This window comes from Schistocerca cancellata, chromosome 4 (assembly GCF_023864275.1).
Source record: "Schistocerca cancellata isolate TAMUIC-IGC-003103 chromosome 4, iqSchCanc2.1, whole genome shotgun sequence".
NCBI lineage: Eukaryota > Metazoa > Arthropoda > Insecta > Orthoptera > Acrididae > Schistocerca > Schistocerca cancellata.
In genome coordinates, this window is record NC_064629.1 from 262,446,157 (window position 1) to 262,471,594 (window position 25,438).

General features: G+C 39.5%; 1 protein-coding gene across 1 annotated transcript in view; it reads right to left on the reverse strand.

The window, feature by feature from the left end:
• LOC126184909 (mitochondrial tRNA-specific 2-thiouridylase 1) overlaps positions 1–2,387 on the reverse strand; it is an 89,256-nt gene extending 86,869 nt beyond the window's left edge. Inside the window, exon 1 of the mRNA XM_049927571.1 lies at positions 2,177–2,387. Coding sequence (XP_049783528.1) covers positions 2,177–2,255 — 79 coding nt within the window. The 5' untranslated portion in view covers positions 2,256–2,387. The remainder of the gene's footprint in view (positions 1–2,176) is intronic.
• Positions 2,388–25,438: the final 23,051 nt, after the last annotated feature.

Consider the following 25,438-nt stretch of genomic DNA (forward strand, 5'->3'; position numbering starts at 1 on the left):
ACAAATCCTCCACAACAAAATCAAAAATCCATGACCCCCCCACCTACCTTCCAAAACCTTACCAACCCCCCCGCCAAGCCACTGCCAACACCCCCACCCCCTCACCTAACTAAGCTACAACCTTCGGCCTATACATCTTACTCACCGCTCTTAAAAAAACCCTAAAAATACAACAGCCCCCAGGGACGCTCTTCCGCCAACAGTACTCATCTAAATGAGCCTGAAGGTTAAAAGAGCACCTCTTCCCCCTCCCAATAACAGATTTAACAGCCCCCCAAAACCCCTCTATAGTATTAGTACAGGCTCCACTCTCATAATTCTTAAACTCGACACTGTGGTTAACTACTAAATGCTGGTACCCCTCCCGACCCAACTCGCTATAAGAAGAAAACCCATCCGAAACTACAGTACTACCCTCTTCTACATATTCCTGAATCAAACCCACTAACTCCCTTTTTGTGTTATGCTCAACCACCCTAAAAACACATTCTGAAGACACAGCCCCTGATACCACAGCCCCCCACACCCATATACCGACCACAGGCTTGCCCCTCCCATACTTTCTCCTCCCAAACTGTGACTCGCCAATCTCTACAACTACCCCAGGCCCACCCAACTTACCCCTGTATTTAATATATTCAGAACAAACCTCACGACAAAAAGAATAGCAGTCAAGCACCGTTCGCTCACTCACACCCACCTCATGTGCACAGAAACTGTGAGAGGATTGATAACAAAAATAATAACTCATCAACACAATCTCACGCATGCCCAACCTAGATTTCTCGAACCAGGAACCTTGACATATGGAGCGCCATACATTATCCCTCCGACATCTCCACATGTAGCCGTCCCTGGTCCGAGACGCCGGAACTTTGGTAAGCCTCATAGGTTCTCCACACAACGAACACCGCATGAATTCAGCCAAAAGACCGAAAAGTTGCAGGAACTTTATAAGCGACAAGGGAGTGTCGCCCATAAGCCCCCTTAAGCAAAAACTATTAATCTTCTGGGTCATATCCATACCTAACAAAGACAACAACAGTAATATGAAAATTCACACACGGCGAACCGAAAATGACACCACAGTAACTTAATCATAAAAAAAAAAAATACACCATCCACTCACTGCAAAATATTCCACTAGACACACACAGTCAGCACCACAACAAAACCAGTCAGCGTCTATCATTCAAATGAACCCAATACTACACACAACACGCAACCCACAAACACCACCAGAGAGCACCACATTCCACAGCAAAACGCCACCTACAAACACACCAACAGAGAGCACCACCGACCGCATCAACGCGACACCTATCAACGTTACACCTACAAACACGCGAAACTCACGAACTAAATTTCGCGTCGTCGTGACGTCACACACAGCAGCCTTACGTCACGGTTCAAAGCAACGGCTGGAATCGGACGCTTCCGTCGACCCGTGAGGACTAACGCACTCATTGAAATCACCCTCGCTGGTTCGTAATATGCTAACGCGCACGGAAGACACGATTGTGTAGTGTCTGCACATCATAAACTGGAGTGGCAGAGATCAATTGCTTCATGTGAACCCATAACCAAAGTCTAGTGGATTTGGGTCTGGGAAACAAGCAGGTCAAGGTATGGCGAATCCACCGGTTTTCAAATGTATTCGTCAGGTGCTGACGCACAATGCAAAGAAAATGTGCAGGTGGTTCATGCATGAACCACATCTGCAGGTTGTCCTGACATGGCACATCCTCCAGCAAGATAGGTGGTGCGTTCTTCAGAAAGCGGAGATAACGAGTACCTGTTAATCACTGCGGTAGCACATATGGCCCTAATAATCTCTAGTCAAGAACGCCTACCCATAAACTGATTGAGAATCGATCCTGGAGCCTTGTTTCTTGATGTCTTTAGCAAATCTACTGTACGGTTTCCCCACTTTAAGTGTTCATCAATATGTACGCCATCAAACTTATATATTTCTACGCAGTGTATTATTTTTCATTGGTACATTAACACGATATGGTGTTCTTGCGATAGGATTTTCTGCAAAACTATACTGCCCTACTGTGGGTAACGATTTCAAGTTAATGATACTGCCTATTAATTTCGCTATTCTTGTCGTGCTCAAAATTCTGATATCCTGATCAAGAAGTTGATACTTAAAGAATTACTTGTTACATACCTTTCGATTTTAAATAAATACCGGCAACGGCACTATCTACACCGCCAGAAACTGCAAGCGCAACTTTTCTGATTAACATCACAGCACACTTTTAGCATAACAGGGCATAGTCATGCATTACGAAACTGTGGCATGTAATTTCATAATACAAACGAGCAAAACAACATAAAAACAATGTAATGAACAAATCCAGCAAAATCAAAATAAACAAATGAAACTCTTTGTAAAGAGAATCCCAAATACAGATAATTTCAATATCGATATCACGAAGTAAACGGCCAATAATCTACCAGATTTTAAAGTTGGTTCTCATCACTGAATAGAAAGGAACGGAAAGACAATTAACAAAGCTGTTCAAATAGCGACATTCACACAGACCATCGATGGAAGAGAACGGGAGGGGAACTGCATGGATTCTCGCAAAGAAAATTTTCATGTTGACGTTTAGTGGAAGCTTAAGTGGCGTCCGGAAATTAATCTATTCTCGCCTCACTCAGTCCCGTTATAGTAGCGGATTTTGTGATTTTGCGGAATGTTAATCCTTATTTTATTGATTTCCTTGATTTTGTGACACATTGCGAAGGATACTTGAAGACTTGGGCATATTTCTATGAGTGTTCTTCCACAAAGGAGGTCAAATACCTGAAAGCAAAAATTACTTAGGTTTTAACATACCTGGACCATGAAAAACCTTACACTGTGCATAAATAATAAGACAATGAAATTAAAAAGTTTTCATTGCTAACCTGTTTTAACAAGTAAAAAACACAGCTCTACAGCAGAGAAAAAACAGTTTCTTTTGATTTATCAGCAGAGTATAAAATTTGCCATACAAACTTTATCATGAAAAACCGTTATGAATTTAGCTTTTACAATTAATAAACATTAATATCATTACCATTTCTTTAAATATAGTAATATTCAGTATTGGGCTAAGAAGAGTGACGTCGTGCTAACTTCCGTCTTGTGTGTAGTATCAAATATATGGAATCATTACAAATTCATTGAGTAACCCACAACACTTAACGCATCATATAGAAGCCACCTGTTGTTCTCAGTATTTAGTCTTACATCAGTATTTAGAAGACAGCTCGCCTCATGTCACAGCAGGCATTCAAACGGATACCTGTTCTGAGCACACTGTCTTCCCAGGTGTTTTGTAGATTGCTCCAACTCTAATGACCTCGTCATCACCTGTGTCTTAAAATTCAATTAGTCTTCCTTCCTTTTATCGTACGCAGCTTAACAGACGTCGCTTCACAGACTAGTAAAAACTCATGTACATAGATGTGACAAAATTCATGAGATGGTAGCATCGCCCACACAAGGTGTAAAAGAGCAGTTCATTGTCAGAGCTGTCATTTTCAGTCAGGTGATTCACATAAAAAGGTTTCTGGCGTGGTTATGGACGCACCATGGGAATTAAGATACTTAGAAAGTGGATGGAAGTTGGAACTAGATGCATCGGGCATTCACTTTCGCAAATCGCAAGGAAATTCAGTATTCTGAGATCCACAGTATCAAGAGTTTGCCAAGAATACCAAATTTCAGTTATTGTCTCTCACCACAGACAACATAGTGGCCGATGGCAGTGGCGTTTGCATTCAGTTATCAGTGCTAATAGACAAGCAACACTGCGTGACATAATCGCATAATCAATGTGGGACATACGACGAACGTATCCGTTAGGCCAGTGCGGCGAAATTTGGCGTTAATGGGCTGTGACAGCAAAAGAAGGTCGTGAGTTCCTTTGCTAACTGCACGACATATCCTGCAGCACCTCCCCTGGACTCGTGACTATATCCGTTAGACTCTACACGACTGGAAAACAGTGGCCTGGAGAGATGAGTTTCGATTTCAGTTGGTGAGAACTAATGGTAGTGTTCGAGTGTGGCGCAGACCAATGAAGCCACGGACCCAAGTTATTAACAAGTCACTGTGTAAACTGGTGGTGGCGCCATGACAGCGTGGGCTGTGTTTACATGGAAGGGACTGAATTCTCGGGTCAGAATGAACTGATCATTGACTGGGAATGGTTACGTTCAGCTATCTGGAGACCATATGCAACCATACACGGACTTCATGTTCCCAAACAATCATGAAATTTTTATAGATAACAATGCGCCACAACTGTTCACGATTGGTTTGAAGAAAATTCTGAATAATTTGAGTCAATGATTTGGTCACCCAGATCTTCTGTCACGAATCCTATCGAACATCTATGGGGCATAATGGAAAGGTCAATTTGTAAACAAAGTACTGCATCAGCAACACTTTCGTAGATATGGACGGCTGTAGAGGCAGCATGACTCAATATTTCTGGAGCGGACTTTGGAGGACTTGTTGTGCCCATGCCATGTCGATTTGCAGCATCACACCCGTCAAAAGGAGGTGAGAAATGATATTTTGTCATCTCAACATATATGTCTAATAAACTATACATATCAGCTCCAAAGTGTTGAAATCTCTCATTAATTCTTGACGGTATTAATCTGGGCTACTCTCAGTGCCATTCTCTTGTTTGAACAAAAATAACTGCAACAAAAATACTTCCTCCCACCAAACCTAAATTAGCTGTCTCCAGTTGGCCCATTTATGCATTACTCCTCATAGCATAATTGAAGATATTTTCCACTCAGTTTTCATAGATATATTCACCAATTTGAGTGCCAATACGTTTCTCATTTCACTTACACTGGATCTCGCACGTCAGGTACCATGCAACTGGACTAGTTCCTTTCAAAATCACAATAAGTTCATGTCCCAATACTCAAACCCCTCAATTGTCAACAAAAAGTTCTCTCCTGCAACCTATGCCTCTAAAATCAGCTTCTTACTGCCATCTCTCTTTCTTCCTAATAATCCTACTCGGCCTATGCATGTTACACATTGCTGATCATCAAGCACTTAGAAATTTGTCAACAACTGAACTATAGTTACACCAATTTTATATGGGATGGGTTGGGTTGTTTGGGGAAGGAGACCAGACAGCGAGGTCATCGGTGTCATCGGATTAGGGAAGGATGGGGATGGAAGTCAGCCATGCCCTTTCAAAGGAACCATCTTGGCATTTGCCTGGAGGGATTTAGGGAAATCAGGGAAAACCTAAATCAGGATGGCTGGACACGGGATTGAACCGCCATCCTCCCGAACGCGAGTCCAGTGTGCTAGCCACTGCGCCACCTCGCTCGGTCCAATTTCATATGTAACCCTGCATGAATGCCACTATGTTCCTCTCAGAAAACAGCGTCATTACATTAAGGTAACTTGTGTTTTCAACTACCTCATCACTTCATGCCACCTTTTAAAACTGTTTACTCTTTTAATTGAAAACTGTATGCAGCTGAAATACTGGTTCATTATTTTCCTCCAGGAAAACACAATTTAAAAAAGTATGGGACAGCTTCAATTGCTACATGCTTCTCTCAACTATTATGTGGTAGAAGGGTCTATGTACAGTGCAGTTTGTCCTATCTCATAAAGTTGCTACTGTTACACTAGTTCTGAAAAACAGGAAGAAATCAAGATTAGAGTTTAATATCCCACTGATTACATGGTAGTTAAAGGTTGAGCAGAACCTTGCATTGGAGAGCTATGGGAAAAGAAATTAACTATGTAACTTTTATAGGAATCATCCTGGTATTTACCACAAATGATTTAACGAAATCATGAAAAACCTAAACCTGGATGACCAGATGGGGATTGAAAGTGTCACCTGCCTAAATTCAAGTTTATTGTCTTACCACTGTGTAACTTTACTTGATCACAAGTTATGGGTTGATGACATCGAATATTATCTTGTTGAAAGGTTGGCTAAGGAATTGAGAGCAAGAATGGTCTTCGAATGAGCTGGGGAATCTCTTTCGTAGAGTAGAATGCTGTGAAGATGTACAACATAATGTCTTAGCACTGTAAGCATTCACACCTCATCTTACGGCACCAAATGTTTGAGCAGTGTGGCTCTCAGGCAGAAACTGTATCACTTGCCATTGCCCAAAGTACATTCATGATGAGACTCGTCCCTCATTCCCCCTCTCCCTATACAAACAGTGTTGTTAGTAGAGTGCACAGTGATAAGATAGTAGATGCACATTCATGAGTAAGACAACTGACACATTCAGGAAAATGGTAGTCCAAATCTCCATTCCACCTTCATGATTTAGAGCTTCCTTTTTTCCTTACTTTGATTCAGCCAGGATTTTTTAAAAGAAAAGTATTAGCCAATTTGTTTCCCCATTCTGTCTAATGTGAACTTGCGTTCCATGTCTAACGTGTTCGTCACTGATAGGATACCCTTCCCTGCTTCTTGCTTATTCTCTAGGTCTGTATACAAGAAGAATAGTTCATTAGGTGTCTGTCATACACTAACTGAGTTCTCTGTCATGGTCTATATAGATCTTCCAGGGGCTTCCCTTTGTAGGTAGGTATCTGCTGACACTCTCTGCTTTCATTGTGTAGTCATATATGCATGGCCTACATATTTTCAATGTGTTGACAAGGACAACGACTTTCTGTTCAGATCTTTATTGTTCTGATTCGACCAAGCCCACAGCTGCTTCAAAAGAAGCAGAAGAAAGAAGGCCAGAGTTGTAAAGCTGACAGTGTCATAGCTTGTGACATCAGTCAGCCAGCTAGGCCAAGATCATATTTCAGATCTCACCAATTGCAGCTGGAATAACAGCTATCCTAAGTTTGTAATAATTTTTTTTTGTTGATATGATTCCAACAAATTACACAGCAACTTCGAAAATCTAATTTCACACAGTAATATGAAGACTTTGTGTTGCTGCTACACATTTTATTCTCGGTTGATCACGAGGATTCCAAACGTTTGCGATAAACTTTCTGGTTAGGCATATTTACTCCATAACAGCAAAAAAAAAAAGTTGACATGTTCCACATCCATGAGGATCTCCTCAGCATGGATCTATGGAACGAAAAACTAATCTAATCTAATCTAATCTAAATTCTTCTACACATCTTTCTGACTTTCTGAGACAGGGTGAAGTAGGATGTCTGATATGGACTTTGTACTAGAAGCATGATTGATTCATTAATTTTTAGATTGAAATTTAACCACACTTTATAGATTATTTCACATTGATTACCTCCAAATCTGATTAATCAAAGCATGGGAGGTTTCAAATTATGGATAGAAAAAAGTAGCCTCCTTGTGCTCTGCAACAACAAAGTACATGTAAATCACACAAATAGATTTATTAACATGTGGGCACTACACAAAACCACCAATTTCAGTGTACACATACAATTTCAAACTACACAACACGATACAAGCACACCAAAGTTTTGTCTGTGGAATTAATTACATTCAACACCTATTATACAAGGGTTGGAACATAAATAGTGGAAACTATTTATTCACAACCGATTCAAAAGCGTTACACGTGTGCACCTGTTACTGTTCTTCAAAGTTATACCGTTAGCAGAGCCTGTTCTGTTGATGCTGAGAATGGAGTCAGGCAGTAGTAACTAACCGAGACAGACGAAGCAACAGGGAAGTAACCAATTTTGTGACATTTACGAGTTCCTAACCAGGAGCGAATTTTATACCATCTGTGTGATTTAATAGTTTAGTTTCTTCAGTTTATGCATGTAAATTTAATATCTAATAGCCACTGTTCTCGCGTTTTCGTTTGCGTCGGAAAGTAAACCGATTTTGTGACATATTACAAGTTCCTAATCAGGGGGGAATTATTTAGTTTCACCTGAGTTCTTCGGTAGTTAGGTTTTTGAATATCTGTGTATTATTAGACACAGTTTCTGCGTTTTCGTCAAGGTCTACAGTAGAGTTGCGCAGCAGGAGCCGATAGTCCATTTAACTGCATAGTTTAGTTTTCGATGGTCTTTAGTATGGACAGGGACTGCGATTGTTGTGTGCGGATGCGAGCCGAGTTGGTGACACTTTGCTCTCAGCTTCAGGCTGTGACGGCTACGGTTACACAGCTTGAGGCTGTGGTGGATGGGCATCACTGTTGTCGGCCAGCCGTGGGGATCCAACGGACGTCCAGGACGTCGGAGTCCTCCGATCAGTCCTCACTGGTGGCCAACCCAGTTGCTGCTCGCACTGAGGCTGACCCCTCACCTTTGGTCGAGTGGGAGGTCACCCCGGGGCGAAGCAGGTGGCAAAAGACTTCGAAGGCAGCCGCACATAAGACCTCCCCAGTTTGTTTGACAAACACGTTCCAGGTGCTTTCTGTGGCTGACACTGTCGTTGAGACAGATGCTGTCGCCTGTCCTGTTTCAGAGGAAACCACTCAGTCTGCAAGATCTGGGCAATCACAGAGGGTGGGATTATTGGTAGTTGGGAGCTCCAACGTTAGGCGTGTTATGGAGCCCCTTAGAGACTTGGCTGACAAGAAGGGTAAGAAAACCAATGTGCACTCCGTGTGCATACCAGGTGGAGTCATTCCAGATGCAGAAAGGGTTCTCCTGGATGCCATGAAGAGCACAGGGTGCAGCCAACTGCAGGTGGTTGCTCACGTCGGTACCAATGATGTGTGTCACTTTCTATCAGAAGATATTCTCTCTGGTTTCTAGCGGCTAACAGAAGTGGTAAAGGGTGCCAGTCTTGCTTGCAAGATGAAAGCAGAGCTGACCATTTGCAAACATAGTCGACACGACCGATTGTGGACCTCTGGTACAGAGCCAAGTGGAGGGTCTGAATCAGAGGCTCAGACGGTTCTGTGACCGTGTAGGCTGCAGATTCCTCGACTTGCGCCAAAGGGTGGCTGAGTTTCGGGTTCTGCTGAATAGGTCAGGTGTCCACTATATGCAGGAGGCGGCTACAGGGGTAGCAGGGGCTGTGTGGCGTGGACTGGGCGGTTTTTTAGGTGAGAGGGTCTTGGGAAAACACAAGAAGGGCTTCAGTCACAGAGGGTGCAGGATGAACACAGGAAGAACGTAGATACAGGAACCATTGGTATAGCAGTTGGAAATTGTCGTAGCTGTGTTGGGAAAGTACCAGCGCTCCAAGCGCTAATAGAAAGCACTGATGCTTAAATCGTTATAGGCACTGAAAGCTGGCTAAAGCCAGATATAACAAGCTCAGCCGAAATTTTTGCGAAGAACCTAATAGTGTTCCAAAAGGATAGGTTAAACACGGCGGTGGCGTGTTTGTTGCTGTTAGAAGTAGTTTAACTTGTCGCGAAATTGAAGTAGATACTTCCTGTGAGTTTGTATGGGCAGAGCACATTATCGGCAACCGGAATAAAATAATAATTGGATCCTTTTACAGACCTTCCATTTCAGATTATACAGTTGCTGAAAGGTTCAAAGGAAACTTGAGTTTCATTTCAAACACATACCCGACTCATACGATTAATAGTTGGTGGTAACTTTAATTTACCCTCGATATGTTGGCAAAAATACATGTTTAATTCCGGAGGTACGCACAAAATATCATCCGAAATTGTGCTAAACACATTCTCTGAAAATTATTTCGAGCAGTTAGTTCATGAGCCCACGCGAATAGTAAACGGTTGTGAAAACACACTTGGCCTCTTACCAACAAATAATCCTGAGTTAACAATGAGAATCAAAACGGATACAGGGATTAGTGAACACAGGGTTGTCGTAGCGAGACTGAGTATTGTAATCATCAAATCCTCGAAAAAAAGCTAAAAATATACCTATTCAAAAAAGTAGATAAAAATTCACTTGACGCCTTCCTGAGAAACAATCTCCGCTCATTCCATATTAATAATATAAGTGTAGACCAGATGTGGCTTAAATTCAAAGAAATATTATCGGCAGCAATGGAGAGATTTATACCTTGGTACACAAAACGGGCTAGAACACTGTTGCAGAAACAACGAAACAAACATGCCAAATTTAAACAGACGCAAAATCCTCAAGATTGGCGATCGTTTACGGAAGCTCGATATTTAGCGCGGACTTCAATGCGAAACTTTGTCTCGAAACCTGACAGAAAACCCAAACAGATTCTGGTCGTATGTGAAGTATGTTAGCGGTAAGAAACAATCAATGCCTTCACTGCACGATAGCAATGGGATACTGTCGAAGACAGTGCTGCCAAAGCAGAGTTACTAAACACAGCCTCCCTAAATGCCTTCACAAAAGAAGCCGAAGTAAAATAAACCAGAATTCGAATCGAGAACAGCTCCCAACATGAGGAACGTAGAAGTAAATATCGTCAGAGTAGTGAAGCAACTTAAATCACTTAATAAAAGCAAGTCTTCTGGTCCATACGGTATAACAATTAGGTTCCTTTCGGAGTATGCAGATGCATTAGCTCCATACTTAACAATCATATACAACCGTTCGCTCGACGAAAGATATGTACCCAAAGACTGGAAAGTTGCGCAGGTCACACCACTATTCAAGAAAGGTAGTAGGAGTAATCCACTAAATTACAGGCCCATATTGTTAACGTCGATATGCAAGAGGATTTTAGAACATATATTGTGTTCGAACATTATGAATTACCTCGAAAAAAACTATCTATTGACACAAAGTCAACATGGGTGTAGAAAACATCGTTCCTGTTAAACACAACTAACTCTTTATTCACATGAAGTGTCGAGTGCTATTGAAAGGGATTTCAGATCGATTCCGCATTTGTGGATTTCCGGAAGGCTTTTGACACTGTACCACACAAGCAGCTCGTAGTGAAATTGCGTGCTTATGGAATATCGTCTCAGTTATGTGACTGGATGTGTGATTCCCTGTCAGAGAGGTCACAGTTCGCAGTAATTGAAGAAAAATCATCGAGTAAAACAGAAGTGATTTCTTGCGTTCCCCAAGGTAGTGTTATAGGCCCTTTGCTGTTCCATATCTATATAAACGATTTGGGAGAAATCTGAGCAGCTTTCTTCGGTTGCTTGCAGATGACGCTGTCGTTTATCGACTAATAAAGTCATCAGAAGATCAAAGCAAACTACAAAACGATTTAGAAAAGATATCTGAATGGTGCGAAAAGTGGCAATTGATACTAAATAACGAAAAGTCTGAGGTCATCCAAATGAGCGCTAAAAGGAACTTGTTAAACTTCGGTTACTCGATAAATCAGTCTAATTTAAAAGCTGTAAATTCAACTAAATTCCTAGGTATTACAATTACGAAGAACTTAAATTGGAAGGAACACACAGAAAACGTTGTGGGGAAGGCTGACCAAGGACTGTGTTTTATTAGCAGGACATTTAGAAAATATAACAGACCTACTAAGGAGACTGCCTACACTTCTCTTGTCTGTCTTCTTTTAGAATACTGCTGCACGGTCTGGGATCCTTACCAGTTTCCACTAGCTGTATGAGACTGGAATAATAGAGAATGGTGAAGGTGGTTCGCTGAACCCTCTGCCAGGCACTTAAATGTGATTTGCAGAGTATCCATGTAGATGTAGATGTAGGAGCGGTCTAAAGTTATGGTGATTCTCATGTACGACTGTGATGGTGTTAGCCTTACGCATTACGTTCCTCTACGGCAGACCGGCCATGAACAGTATTACTTTTCGTTTTTGGAGCATCCCCTGCGACCAGCTTTGCGAATGAAGCGGCGACACTTTCTGTGCAACCCACCCATCATTTTGCACGACAGTGCGCCGATGCATACAGCGCAAGCTGTAGCTGCTCTGTTTGGTCAGTGGGACTGGGAAGTACTGTACCATCCACCATACTCCCTGGTCTTTTAAGTCCTCGTGACTTTGATTTGATTCTGAAGATGAAGGAACCATTTCGTGGCATTCGCTTCAGAACTGTTCCAGAGATTCGACAGGCAGTAGACTGCTCCATTCGCACCATCAACAGAACGGGCTCTGCTTATGGTATACTACACTTCCACATCGCTGGCAACGTGTTCTCCACAACGCTGGTGACTACTTTGAAAGACAGTAACAGATGCAAACATGTAACTGTTTTGTATCGGTTAAGAATAATTATATGACACTGTTTAAGTTCCAACCCTCATATAATTTGAAATACTGCTGCACTGAAATCTATTTATCAACTGGATACCATGTCATTTTACGTTAACAAATTTGCATAGGTCTACAAGATGGAACAGCTGCAGACCAAAAAATATTACACTATGTCTTATGTGTGCAGCATGACCATATAATAGTTCAAACAGTATATAGTAAATGTATGCTAGTTGTTGTATGTCATGGACATTCTAGCCCCACTGGAATAAGTTTGATATTCTGGCTCAAAGCTGCATTTTGCGCTAGCATTTATCTGCTGGTCTTCACTACTTTTCTTAACTGATGACACTGAACGAAATGGAAAGGACTGACTTGTGACATAAGGAAGGATAAATATCAATTCTCATGTGCTGCAACAGATTAATAACGAAGTAAACATTTATTTGGTAACAATACAATTGAAATGAGTTTGTCATTGAGTTCAGTATTCATTTTGACCTATGGCATGAGTTAGGTGCAAAAGAATATTTTATGGTTTTTAACGCTTCCATTTCCTAGACTATTAATTTTTTATTGGTACTCAGCACACAAACATTGAAAAATTGTTATAATGTCCTCATTTAAACAGGTCTCATTCTTCTCCTGCCTTTTTTGTCTGCAGGTATCCTTCTAATTTCTGGATCGCACCTTGTTGAAGGCTGAGCCTTGCTTAAATTTGTTGGTAACCCACGAAATAATTTTGATATAACTTGTGGCAGAAATAGTGATTGGGTAACTCACGACAGTTCCCATCTGAGTCCTAAAATCGGCCTCTTGAGACATTATGTTCTAAAAAATGTTTATTATAGACTACACTTCTGTCCGATGGGTTCCAGTCACTTCTGAAGTGTTTTTATCGAGCGTTTCCTGTTTCCTTCTTCAGTAAAGAATCTAAACATTGATACATGACCCTTTTCCTTGGTGAATTGATAACTGCTCTTGCATACAGGAACACAACACTTTTCTGTCGTCTTCAGATACAATAATGCATTAATAGTTAACATATTAAATCAGACTGCTTTTATTTATGAATAACAACAGAGCATTTCAATAAATTACACTGTTGTACTACTTCTGCATCGTAAAAACTAACTCAATGAATTGAGGGAAATCTATGGAAATATTTATTATATTAAGGTACAATCACTTATGAGAAGGTTCAAATACAAAATTTCTGACTCTAAAACATTATTTTAAAGGTATGTATAAAGTTTTGTTCAAATTCTGTCCATGAAAGAAATTTAGATAGCACAGCTGCACATGTAGGTATAAAAACACTACAAGCTTTACAGAATTCTGTACTAACATTTGTATTTAACCTCCGATTGCAGTCTCAACAATATGGTATAATTTCAATACACCACAGTTACACTGTTAAGTCTGGTTAAACAGAAGACACAAAAGGTTCACAGCCTCACAGCCACAGCCACATCGTAGGCTGTAGTGCAGCATTGCCACATTTCAGTCCTCCAGCCTATAATACAGGCAGCTGTGCCTCTTCCCTCATACACATTGCAGAGCTTTTACTGCCACCATAATTATAAAACATTACTTATCTTGTTATTTAGTCTTCTGTGGGGTATGATGCTAGTCTCAAATGCTGTTTCTGATATGAAGAAACATTAACTCGTAAAAGGACTGTGTTACTGAGATGGCAAAACCAATCGTTACCCTGTGATACAAAATTTCTAAACTTTGTAACAGTTGCATTCACTAATATTTGCACACACAGCACTTGTAACAAAACATTATTCTGCCTTCAGCAATATTACAGAAACACAGTATCTAAATTTGCAATAGCTCTCCACCAAGACTGCCTATTTCCCATCACATTCACACCAAATCTGTGTACAGTGAAGAACAGAGATACTGTATAAAATCATAGAGTTTACAACTTTGTCGATAATAATCGCTAATGCATTCTTGAAACAATTAATAAACTGAATTTACAGACATTTAAATAAAATTCTTTAATATTAATGCAAACAGATGTAATATAAACATTTAAATATGAAGCAACTAATTTTTCATAAATACATTTATATCGAAAATTAATTATACCGAGCTGGAGACATCGATATTCACTGATATCGTACGTTTCTTATTGTGTTATTGGCTTCATTGCATTACAATGCACATATACTGTCTGTTTTTCCATACCGATTTAGGAACACTGTCCGCCACCTTACAGTTAGGATAGAAAGTTTTGCTTGTTATTAATGATGTGTATGTTGTGAGTACAAAATGCTTATTTGCTGCTCAGCTTAGAACTGTATGAGTTGGTGGAGCAAGGAAAGTGATTTGTCTTTAGACAGGTGATAATTAAATGTCAATAAACGACAATAATCTCATAAATATCTTGAGCATTGCTTTGCATGTTAAAATGCTTGTTCTGTTTTGAACAGGTTACTCTGAAAAAAGATACTTGTTAAAGCAATGGATTACTATCACTAAATGCAAGATTTTATATCTATGATGAGCAGTTTTTGTGTGGGCATCAGTTCTTGGAAGAAGATTATTTAGTTATTCCTGGTACTTCAAAGAGACATCTCAAACCAGAAACAGTGGCATTATAGTTTGTGTTACCAATGCATTCAGTACTCAAGAAAAGACATCCAATGCAACAGATCATAATAACAACCGAAAAATCTGTTGTAGAAACTCATGATCATATTGAACACGTTAGTCACTTGAAGTTATCGACACAAATCTTTTATTTCTTTTCAGACTAACACATTTTCTCATTAATTACCTTAGTTTCATGTCTGTACAAAAAAGATCTTATTCTTGATTCTGTTCACTCGCAGTTTCAAGGTATCTAAGGAGTATGGAACTCACACACATATAGAAATGGTTGATAAGGGCACTGGAATGTGCTATTCTTTACCAGACGTTTTGCAGTCATTGGCAAGAAATTCAAGAGTCTGCTGGGTAAAGATATTAGAAGAGAGCAGAAAAACTAATCGATAAAAGACATTATGCATGGTCTGAAAGAGATGGGTTATCTAACAGAGAAGCTGAACCAACAAACAGGGACTCATGTGCAATTAGTGAGTAATTTGTTAAATAATATTGTGTCAGCCAAAGGAAGTAGATACAGAACTGACATTAAAATGTTTGCAACGACATGTTTTTTCACTCCCCAGAGGCATGTGAATATTTACATACGTTAATGCCCCTGCCTCGTAAATCACTGATTTCTCACTGGGCAGCGACTGTGAATTGCGTCCTTGATTTTGTTTCATTGTATGTTCCAGCACTTTGCTTCTAACCATTATGTTAAAAATTGTCTGTGAAAATCAAAAGTCCCAGGTTCGAGTCTTGGGCCAGAACATAGTTTTAATTTGCCACCAAGTTTCATATCAGCGAACACTCCATTGCAGAGTCTAAAATTCATTCTGCAAACATCCCACAAGCTGTGGCTAAGCCATGTGTCCTCAATATCCTTTCTTCCAGGAGGGTTAGTCTTACAAGTTTCACAGGAGAACTTTTGTCTAGCTTGGAATGGAGAAGATGAGGTACTGGCAGAAGTAAAACTGTAAGGATGGATCGTGAGTTGTGTTTGGGTAGCTTAGTCACTAGAGCATTTGCTTGCAAAAGACAATGTTTTCTGGGTTTGAGTCACATTCTGGCACACAGCTTTAATCTGTCAGGAAGTTTCTTATCAAGTGAGGACTGAATTTAAACATGCTAGCCACATAATAGATAACATGGCAACCAGGAAGCAGGTAGTATGGGACCAGGAAACAATGAGCTGTGCAGGTTTTGTATAATTTCGAACAACCAGCAGGAGCAAAAGACGTTTCAGATGCACTAGTTTTCATACTTGCATACTTGTTTCCATAAAAGGTAAATTTAAATGTCCAAAAGCATATTTTCAGTGAATGGCTTTGATAGTAATATACAAGCAAACGTAATAAATTCTGCCCCAGAGAGCCTAAGAAATCTTGGCAACAGAATCTAGATTGTTGCTGTGTGCCCTACATCTGCATGTTTACTCTACTATTCACAATAAACTGCGTTGCAGAGGGTTCAATGAACCACCTTCAAGCGGTCTCTATACCGTTCCACTCTCATACGGCTCGTGGGAAAAACGAGCACTTAAATTTTTCTGTGAGAGCCCTGATTTCTCTTATTTTACTGTAATGATCTCACTATGTAGACAGGTGCCAACAGAATGTTTTCACAATCAGTAGAGAAAACTGTTTCATGAGAAGATCCTGTCGCAACGAAAAACGCCTTGTTTTAATGATTGCTACTCAAATTCACATATCATGTCTGTGGCACTATCTCCCCTATTTCGCGATAATACAAAACGAGCTGCCCTTCTTTGTACTTTTTCGATGTCATCCGTCAGTCCCACCTGGTTCAGATCCCACACCACACAGTAATACTCCAGAACAGGGCGGACATGCATGATGTAAGCAGTCTCTTTAGTAGACGTGTTGCACATTGTAAGTGTTCTGCCAATGAATCACGGTCTTTGGTTTGCTCTACCCACAACATTATCTATGTGATCGTTCCAATTTAGGGTATTTTTAGTTGTAATCCCTAAGTATTTAGTTGAATTTACAGTCTTCAGATTTGTGTGACTTATCGCATAATCGAAATTTAGTGGATTTCTTTTAGTATTCATGTGAATAACTTCACACATTTCTTTATTCAGGATCAATTGCCACTTTTCGCACCATACAGGTACCTTATGTAAATCATTTTGCAATTCGTTTTGGTCATCTGATGACTTTACTATACGGTAAATGACAGCATCATCTGCAAACAGTCTAAGAGGGCTACTGAGATTGTCTCCAGGGCCTATAACACTTCCTTGGGGAAGTTTTACTCGATGACTATCCGTCTATTACTACGAACTGTGATCTTTCTGACAGGAAATCACGAATCCAGTCGCACAGCCGAAGCGATATTTCAAGATGGCGCTGTAAGCACCATAATTTGATAGTGGTGGACTACAAAAGACAAATCAATTATACAACAATGCATAAGGTGTACGTTTGAGGTTAAACAAATTGTACTACCCAATGTGCATGGGTGTACAGGTGTGATACTGTTAGTTACGTAAGCCCATCCACCACACCAAGGTCATATCACATTGGATGGGAAAAATCGGTTTTCAATTGTCCTGAGCTAAAAACCAGATAAAAACCATCAATTACATCGGTTTTTAATTATCCTGAGGCAAAAAAACTCATAAAAAACATGAATCAAAATCAAATCGGATTATTAATTTCCGTGTGACTGGCGTATAGCATGTTCAATATGCTGTCAACCATTTCCTGCAAAAAGTTGAAATCGAGAAACAGCATGTTCCACAACTGATCGAAGTGTTTCTGGAGTCACGTTCAGAATGTGCAGCGCAATGCGTGTGTTCAATGCAGCTAAGCCTGCAATCGGAACACTGAACACAACATCTTTCAGATAGCCCCACAGCCAGAAGTCACACGGATTAAGAACAGGTGATCGGGACAGCCAGGCTGTAGGGAAATGGCGGCTCATAATACTAGCATTTCCGAAATGGCACTTCAGCAGCTGCTTAACTGGATTTGCAGTGTGCAGAGCTGCGCCACCTTGCATAAAAATGATCCCTTCCACACATCCACGCTGTTGCAGAGCTCGAATGACGTGGTTGCACAAAAGACACTCATAGCACTTACCAATGATGGAACTGGCAACAGGTCCAGGAGCACCAGTCTCTTCGAAAAAATATGGCCCTATGGTAAAAGATGCAGTAAACTCACACCACACAGTGACCTTTTCAGGATGAAGTGGTACTGGTTGATTTGCGTGTGGATTTTCCACTGACCATACTCAACAGTGCTGTGTATTGGCATATCCTGTCCGATAGAAGTGGGCTTCTTCTGTCCACAAAATCTTCCACAGCCAATCATTGTCCACTTCCATGTGAGCAAGAAATTCTGAAGCAGATCTCTCTTGCTGGCAGGTCAACAGGAAGCAACTCGTGCAAATGGGTAATTTTGAATGGATAGCAAAAAAGGATGTTTCATCGGATTTTACACACCTTGCTCACAGGTATGTTCAGTGTTCAGGCAGTTCTCCATGCACTACATATTTGCACACAACTACTCGTCTGCTCCTGCACTGCTGTGGCCACTGCTTCCAATAATATCGAATCAATTCGTTTCCTTCCTCTACCAGGTTGCACACCAAAAGAAGCCATCTTTTCGAATTTCCGAATCATTTTCTCCAGACCCACGGCAGTCATCGGAGCAATGCCTTTTTTCAAACCATTCACTGTCTGGAACTTTTGCAGAGCGACATGTGCACAGTCATCATTCTTGTTATACAGATTTACAAGCAGAGCGCGATCCTGCAATGAGACAGCCATGCGAAACGTTGCAGACGCGAAAGGAGGAAATGTAGAGTGCCCAGCGTCTTTATACAAACTTCAATGGGCCGTGCGCATTACAGGTGTTTTCATTTACATATTCTGACACACACAGCTCCATCTATTGCTCAATTTTCACACCATTTTTTTCTTCTTCCATAAGTTTTCCCCTTCTCCGATAATATTCCGTTGCAATTTGGCGTCATTCTGACCAGTGATGTTATTTCTACAGCGTTTTGAAAGTTTCACTTTAATTATTCCCACCCTGTATTTCAAAAACATTAAATTACAGAACTGTTCAATGTATAATATTTTTTGAAGCACTCATCAGGCTGGAGAGCAGCGTTTAGTGTGCATGTTTCGCAGTAATACACAGTTTCACACCTATCACCTACTTTTTTTGTCTTAACACTCTGCACAATCCTTATGCTTGTTCCCAGGAAGCTTGTTGATAATCTGCAACAGTCCATTCAAGCATTCCAAATCGTCAGACGTTGAACGAGGTCCTCATTTCTGCTCTGGATTTATTTCTTCAATAACTAAGTCTCTTATAACACTTTTAGGGAATACCGTGTGAGACAGTTTTTTCAACTTGTTTTTCTCGCAATGATTCTTGCCGTGGAAATAGCTGTTTACATGCCCTGCCTCCAAGAACGAGAAGTACAGCTTTCACCAACACTTCAGACTTTTCATTAGCAAACCATAACTAGAAATAAACGAATCAATGACTGTTGTTACAGGGCCAAAATAAGGCATCAAAATTCAAGTATAAACGTTCGATGAATCTGTAATCACATAAACTCTGAGCCGCCATTTTCGTGATTTTTGAGGACTTTACATTTTGAATAACACACGATCCTTTGAATGATACTGTGATTTCATCAGCAGCTAAATTTCTACATGATCGATAAATTTCGAGAAACTTGAGAGACAAGTAATCCAACACATTCTTCTTTACTCAGACTTGATTGAACCTGTGTGTTGACATGTGCACTCTCTGGATTAGAAACGTGCACTCTCTGGATTAGAAACACGAAATGCCCAGAAAATTTGTATAAACCGTCTGCGAGTAAAACCGTCCGAAAAGAAGTCAGATGATTGTAACCATTCTCTTGAAAAATATTCCTGCAAATTTTTACGCTTTTGTAATGCACTGTTCAGTAGCACGCCATGGCAGCCTTTCATTTCTGCCTTGCTAACATTTCTTCAGTCACACCACACAGACTGTTGTGGAAGCCGTGTCACTTTACGTGTTTTAACTGTAGCATACATGTTCGTTTGGTCTGTTATTTGTCGAAATGGGTGTCTGTAAAAATTAACTGAAAGTTTTACTGATAAATTACACTTCGAATCGCCAAATAAAAAATCTGTAAACACGGTCATTTGCGCTCCACATTCGCCACGAATGTTCTGCTGAAACACTAGAATAATGCGTATTTTTAAGGTTTTCATCGTCATCTTCGCCAGAATTTTTAGAAATGAACCACTCCTCTAAAAGCTGCAAAATCTCTTCCTCAGAAAGAACTGAACGTTTGGAATTAGCCATTGCCCGCGCGCGAACATGAATGTAATATTTCTGACATTCGTTTCAACAACAACTGCAACAATTTGACACCGGGTTAACACAGGTTCCTGTAGATGGCAGCACTAATAAACATTGATGCATAATACTCTCAGATCCAACACTGAACATGTGAGAGCCGCGAGAAATCGTGTCGAATGAGGCTCGGCATCAGAGCAGAAAACAAAATTTACAGTCTCCACTGAAAGTCGACGTTAGAGTAGAAAGAGCTAGTCTAAGTTGAGAGCGCTCTATCGAATGTAGTCCTAAAATTTCGATTTAAATTTTGTGTGTGCATGTGTGTGTGTGTGTGTGTGTGTGTATGTGTGTGTGTCGCATGAAATACATTATGAGCAGTAATTGTCTTAGCTGCATCCAGCTACACAATGCAAAAACGAAATTGCAAATATCAGCCAAAACACTCTTAGCAGAGACACCTGGTATATGCACCGTCCGTTCTTACGGACATGTCCAAAAGACCAGATAATATTTGTGATCCTAAAGCCATATAGATAACAATACAAAAGAAATAAATACATTAGCTACTATTGGGCATCGAGATACATCAACGAGGACAACTGAAAACTTGTGTGAGACCGGGACTCGAACACAGATTTTTCCATTTCTCGTGAAAGCCATATATGATCACAATACAGAATAAATAAAGATATTAGCTACTATTGGGCATTGAAATGCATTAATGAGGAAAACTGAAAACTTGGGTAAGACCGGGACCCAAACACAGATTTTTTCCATTTCTCATGAATGGTCGCCTTGACCAGCTCGGCCATCTGGACAAAGGCGCTGACCAACACAAATTTCCAATTTATTTACACACTACTGACGTAGTGCCCCTGCTCATTACCCACACCTCTTGCAGCTATTCACTGATTCACGTAAGACTTTGAGTGGATAGTGTATCGGCACTGGAGGGATCATTGGGCCATCTCACCTTGGTTATATATATGCAGTGTATGTTCTTTCGAACATGTGCAAAACACAGGAGCCACCTATATACACTGTATACATTTTAGAATGTGCAAGGTGTTTCCCACCAATGTATGCCTAAAATATGATGCCAGACAGATAGAAGAAACTGATAGTGTCATATCATTTGGACTGCAGCTTGATAAGAAATTATGCAGGGAGAAGCATACCACAGAACTCCCAAAGCATCTAAATCTCTATTTCCATGGTGCAAGTTATCAGACATAGGTGATATAGAAATAAAAAAGCTGACCTTCTACACTTACTTTCATTTCCTTATGGCTTATGGGATTATTTTTTGTGATAATACATCAATTCAACCTAAGCTTTTCTGCATCCTAAAATGTGAAGATAATTACTTGTGCCTAGTCTGACACTAGTTTTCAACTTCCCCATTGTCATATTTCAATGCTCAGTAACAGCTAACGTCTATACTTTGAATTAGGTGTATTGTGTGTATTTTGAAAGTTTAGTGACATGCAATTGGCTCATAACCATTTATGAATGTCCATCAAAATTTCAGTAACCGAACATTCTAAGACTATACTGATGACCTATTTAGTGCATTTTTTAACCTCACAAGCAAAAGTATATTGGAGGATTCCTGACAGCTTAATTCCTGTCTCTTTATTACTGACACCCTTTGTCTCCAGTCAGAGATGTGGAAGTTGAAACATTTTACAGCATTCCCTGTTGCACCTTAACAGAATAGAATCGAATAGAAGTGTGTTTGGTAACATTCGATATTACATACATATAAAAGCGCTCTTTCTCAGAAGTGAGTTGTCATGTCAAACATTTACAAATTAATCATGCAACAGGCAAACGCAAGTAGATATTCCAAAACAAGTTGATTATCTGGTAAAACAGACTGCCACCAGAATAAAGAATATGGAAAAGACTGACATATTTGAAATGTTACTAAAAGGTAACTTAGTCTCAGGCATCCACTAAGAATACAGTAAGATTAATGCATTAATTATTTTAGAAGACTTGTTTTCCAAGCAAGAATGTTTTCAGTCAAAATACATATGCAGGCAAAAGTATTTTGGTACCAGTACTGTAATGTTCATGCTGCTGTTTTTTCTCATTTCAGTTACTTTCTAATGCAAAGGAAGAATCTTACTTATCTTACAGTGAACGTTTCCTAAAAATTACAACAAACTTCACACAACCAGCACATTTATTTAGCACTTGAGAAGCTTCTGATTAAGCACTTTTCGTAATACATATGCAGATAACAAGTATATTATTGCCATGATCCCACTATCAAGGAGAAAAAAGCAAAAATAACACTCAAAACGGAAAAGCATATCCCATTTCAAGTTATAATGAGTCTGCTGCTTTAATTTGTCTGCAAGAATATCTACCACAGTCACTACAATATTGCGACAACAGATACCTCTATCAGTACATGAGACAAAGCTGAAGTATGTCACTGAAGGGAATGGAGCAAAATTACCACTTATTGTTAGGGACAGCTCGGCTCAAAACAATAATAAGCACTAAGATTTCATGACATTCAGGTTAGATCATGTGATGTCCCTCGCTTGCTACTGGTGATTCCATATTAGATTTTATCATATTTTGTTGCCTCTGTACTATAAACTGAGTGTCACAACAGTATACCACTTTAAGGCAATGATGCATCATTGAAGAGTTATCACAAACGTCACTTTGATACGAGTTGTCACAATTATATATCATTTAATGACACATCAGCAGAAGAAAGGCGATATGACATCCATACATAAACAATACTAATCCAAAGAATTGTGTGTGAACAGTGTGGTATTATGGTTAGAGACATGAGTAGATGAAGTTCCTATGTTCTCGCTCAGTTTCCAAAATTTTGAACAAGTCATGAAATATGAACATCATGGAATTTGCTCAAAAGTATGACGAAACACAAGTTTTCCCAAATATATGAGAAAATTACAACAAAAAACGGTCAATGGAGGTCATAGAATGAAGCTGCTGTTTTTTACACGTTTTCATATTATTTCCATTATCTTTCTCAAATATATTTAAAGCTTTTTAGAATATTTTCGCTATTTTTTCAAGTATTTTCACCAGATTTTTACCTAATTATTTTTTATGACTAAAAATTTCGTCAAAAATTTCAATAATTTTCTGTGACATTTATTTGAAATTTCATGATTTTCTTCGAAACTGAGTCAGACATGGAAACTTCATTTACTTAAAGTAATGATTTAAACAAAAAACATCGAAAATACATGAATCATAAAATCTAGATATAAAAATTTCATATTATCTTATCATTTTCAGCTTTCTTTCGAAGATGTGGATCAGAAAATAGAAAAACTCAGTAAAACATGTAATGATTTATTCACTTCTCTCACTCATTTAATGCTTGAAAATTTTTTATTATAGTATATTTTCAATATAAGTGGGTCCCTTCAAACTTTTCTAAGAGATAGAAAATTTTAACATTAAATATATTTTAAATAAATATCAAAAGTGTTATTTGTATACTAGCCTCGACTTTGTGTGTTTTGAAACACTTAGCGCAGATTTCAAGAAGGGTGATTTAACTGCTTCCAGAGTCCTTGGTTTTTTAGACTCAACTTTTCCAAAATGAGATCTATTCCATAGGTTGCGATGGGAACTACTTTTGGGGCGAACAAGGCCATGGCGGTTTTCGGTGACAGTCTGGATATTACCTTGATGTCAAACATGGCTTTTGTGGCAGCTGATGTTCGAGATTTTACTTGTAATTGGAATGAGCTGCAGAGTCAGTCCCATATATTCGAAGCTATTGACTGTCATAAGAGGTTCTGTCCCAAAATATATTCTGTCTTCCGCAGCTTCTCGAACTACATTGCGTAATGTCATCTTTAAAGTTTTTCCTCTGTTAACTTCCATTTTGTTCTCGTGTGCCCACTTCTCGAGTTGGTTGGTTGCTCTTTGTAGGTTGAGTCTGGAGTTCGATATGACGAGCATTTCCTCCACATCTATGTAGATTTTGACGTCCTCCATTACTTGTCTTATCATCTGTATAACATTGTATTTGGCAATATTGAAAAGTAAACGACTTAGTGGGTCCCCCTGCAATTCGACATTGGTTTGTGTTATCGTTTTACACGTGCTTACGTCGTCTGTGATCAGAATGAAGTTGGCCATGAGCATGATGTGCATGAATGTTGTACGTTTATCTTTCTCTGTTATTGTTTCTAGTTTTAAGATTAGTGTGGGCCTGTTTAGTTATCGAAGGCCTTGGTATAATTTACAAAGATTGCATGGAATTTTCCTTGGGGATGTTTTAATGTGTCCTCTATGACACCTGTTGGGTTACTAATGGCGTGTAGCATGCTCCTGCCTTTCCAAAATCCGAATTGTTCTTCCAGGATCTTCTGGTCTATTTCTTCAGAAACTCGCTTTGTGACAACAATTGTTAGTATCTTCAGTGTACATTTTTCCAGGGCAATTCCCCTGTAGGAGTTCAGCTGCATTTGGTGGTCTTTCCTAATAAACAGAATCTTAATTGCCGTCATCCTCCATTTTCTGGTATGTTGCCCTATTGTAGACGTAAGTTTCTAACTTATGTTACTTATGCACCGCTTGTGCGCATTTATTCTAATAAATAAAAGCTTTATCTGGTAAATTTGTGCACATGTTAATTATTGTTGTTGTTGTTGTGGTCTTCAGTCCATAGACTGGTTTGATGCAACCCTCCATGTTACTCTATCATGTGAAAGCCTGTAATCGCCGAGTAAATACTACAGCCTGCATCCTTCTGAATCTGCTTAGTGTCTTCATCTCTTGGTCTCCCTCTACGATTTTTACCCTCTACACTTTCCTTCAATACTTAATTTCTACACTTTCCTTCAATACTAAATTGGTAACCCTTTGATTCTTCAGAATGTGTCCCAACAACCTACCCCTTCTTCTAGTCAAGTTATGCCACAAATGCATCTTCTCCCCAGTTCTATTCTGTACATGTTAGTTAGGCGATCTACCCACCTGATCTTGAGCATTCTTCTGTAGCACCACGTTTTGAAAGTTTCTACTCGCTTCTTGTCTCAACAATTTATCGTCCATATTCGACTTCCACACATAGCTACATTCCACACAAATACTTTCAGGAAGGACTTTCTGTCACTCAAATCTACACTCATTGTTAACAAATTTCTCTTCTTCAGAAACACTTTCCTTGCCATCGCCAGTCTGCATTTTATATCCTCTCTACTTCAACCATCATCAGTTATTTTGCTTAACAGATAGCAAAACTCATGTACTACTTTAACTGTCTCATTTCCTAATCTAATTCCCACAGCATCACCTATTTAATTCGACTACATTCCATTATCCTTGTTTTGCTTTCTTGATGTTAGTCTTCACATATATACTATTATTCCAACTGATAAGTATGATAAAAGATTTTTTTCTAATTTT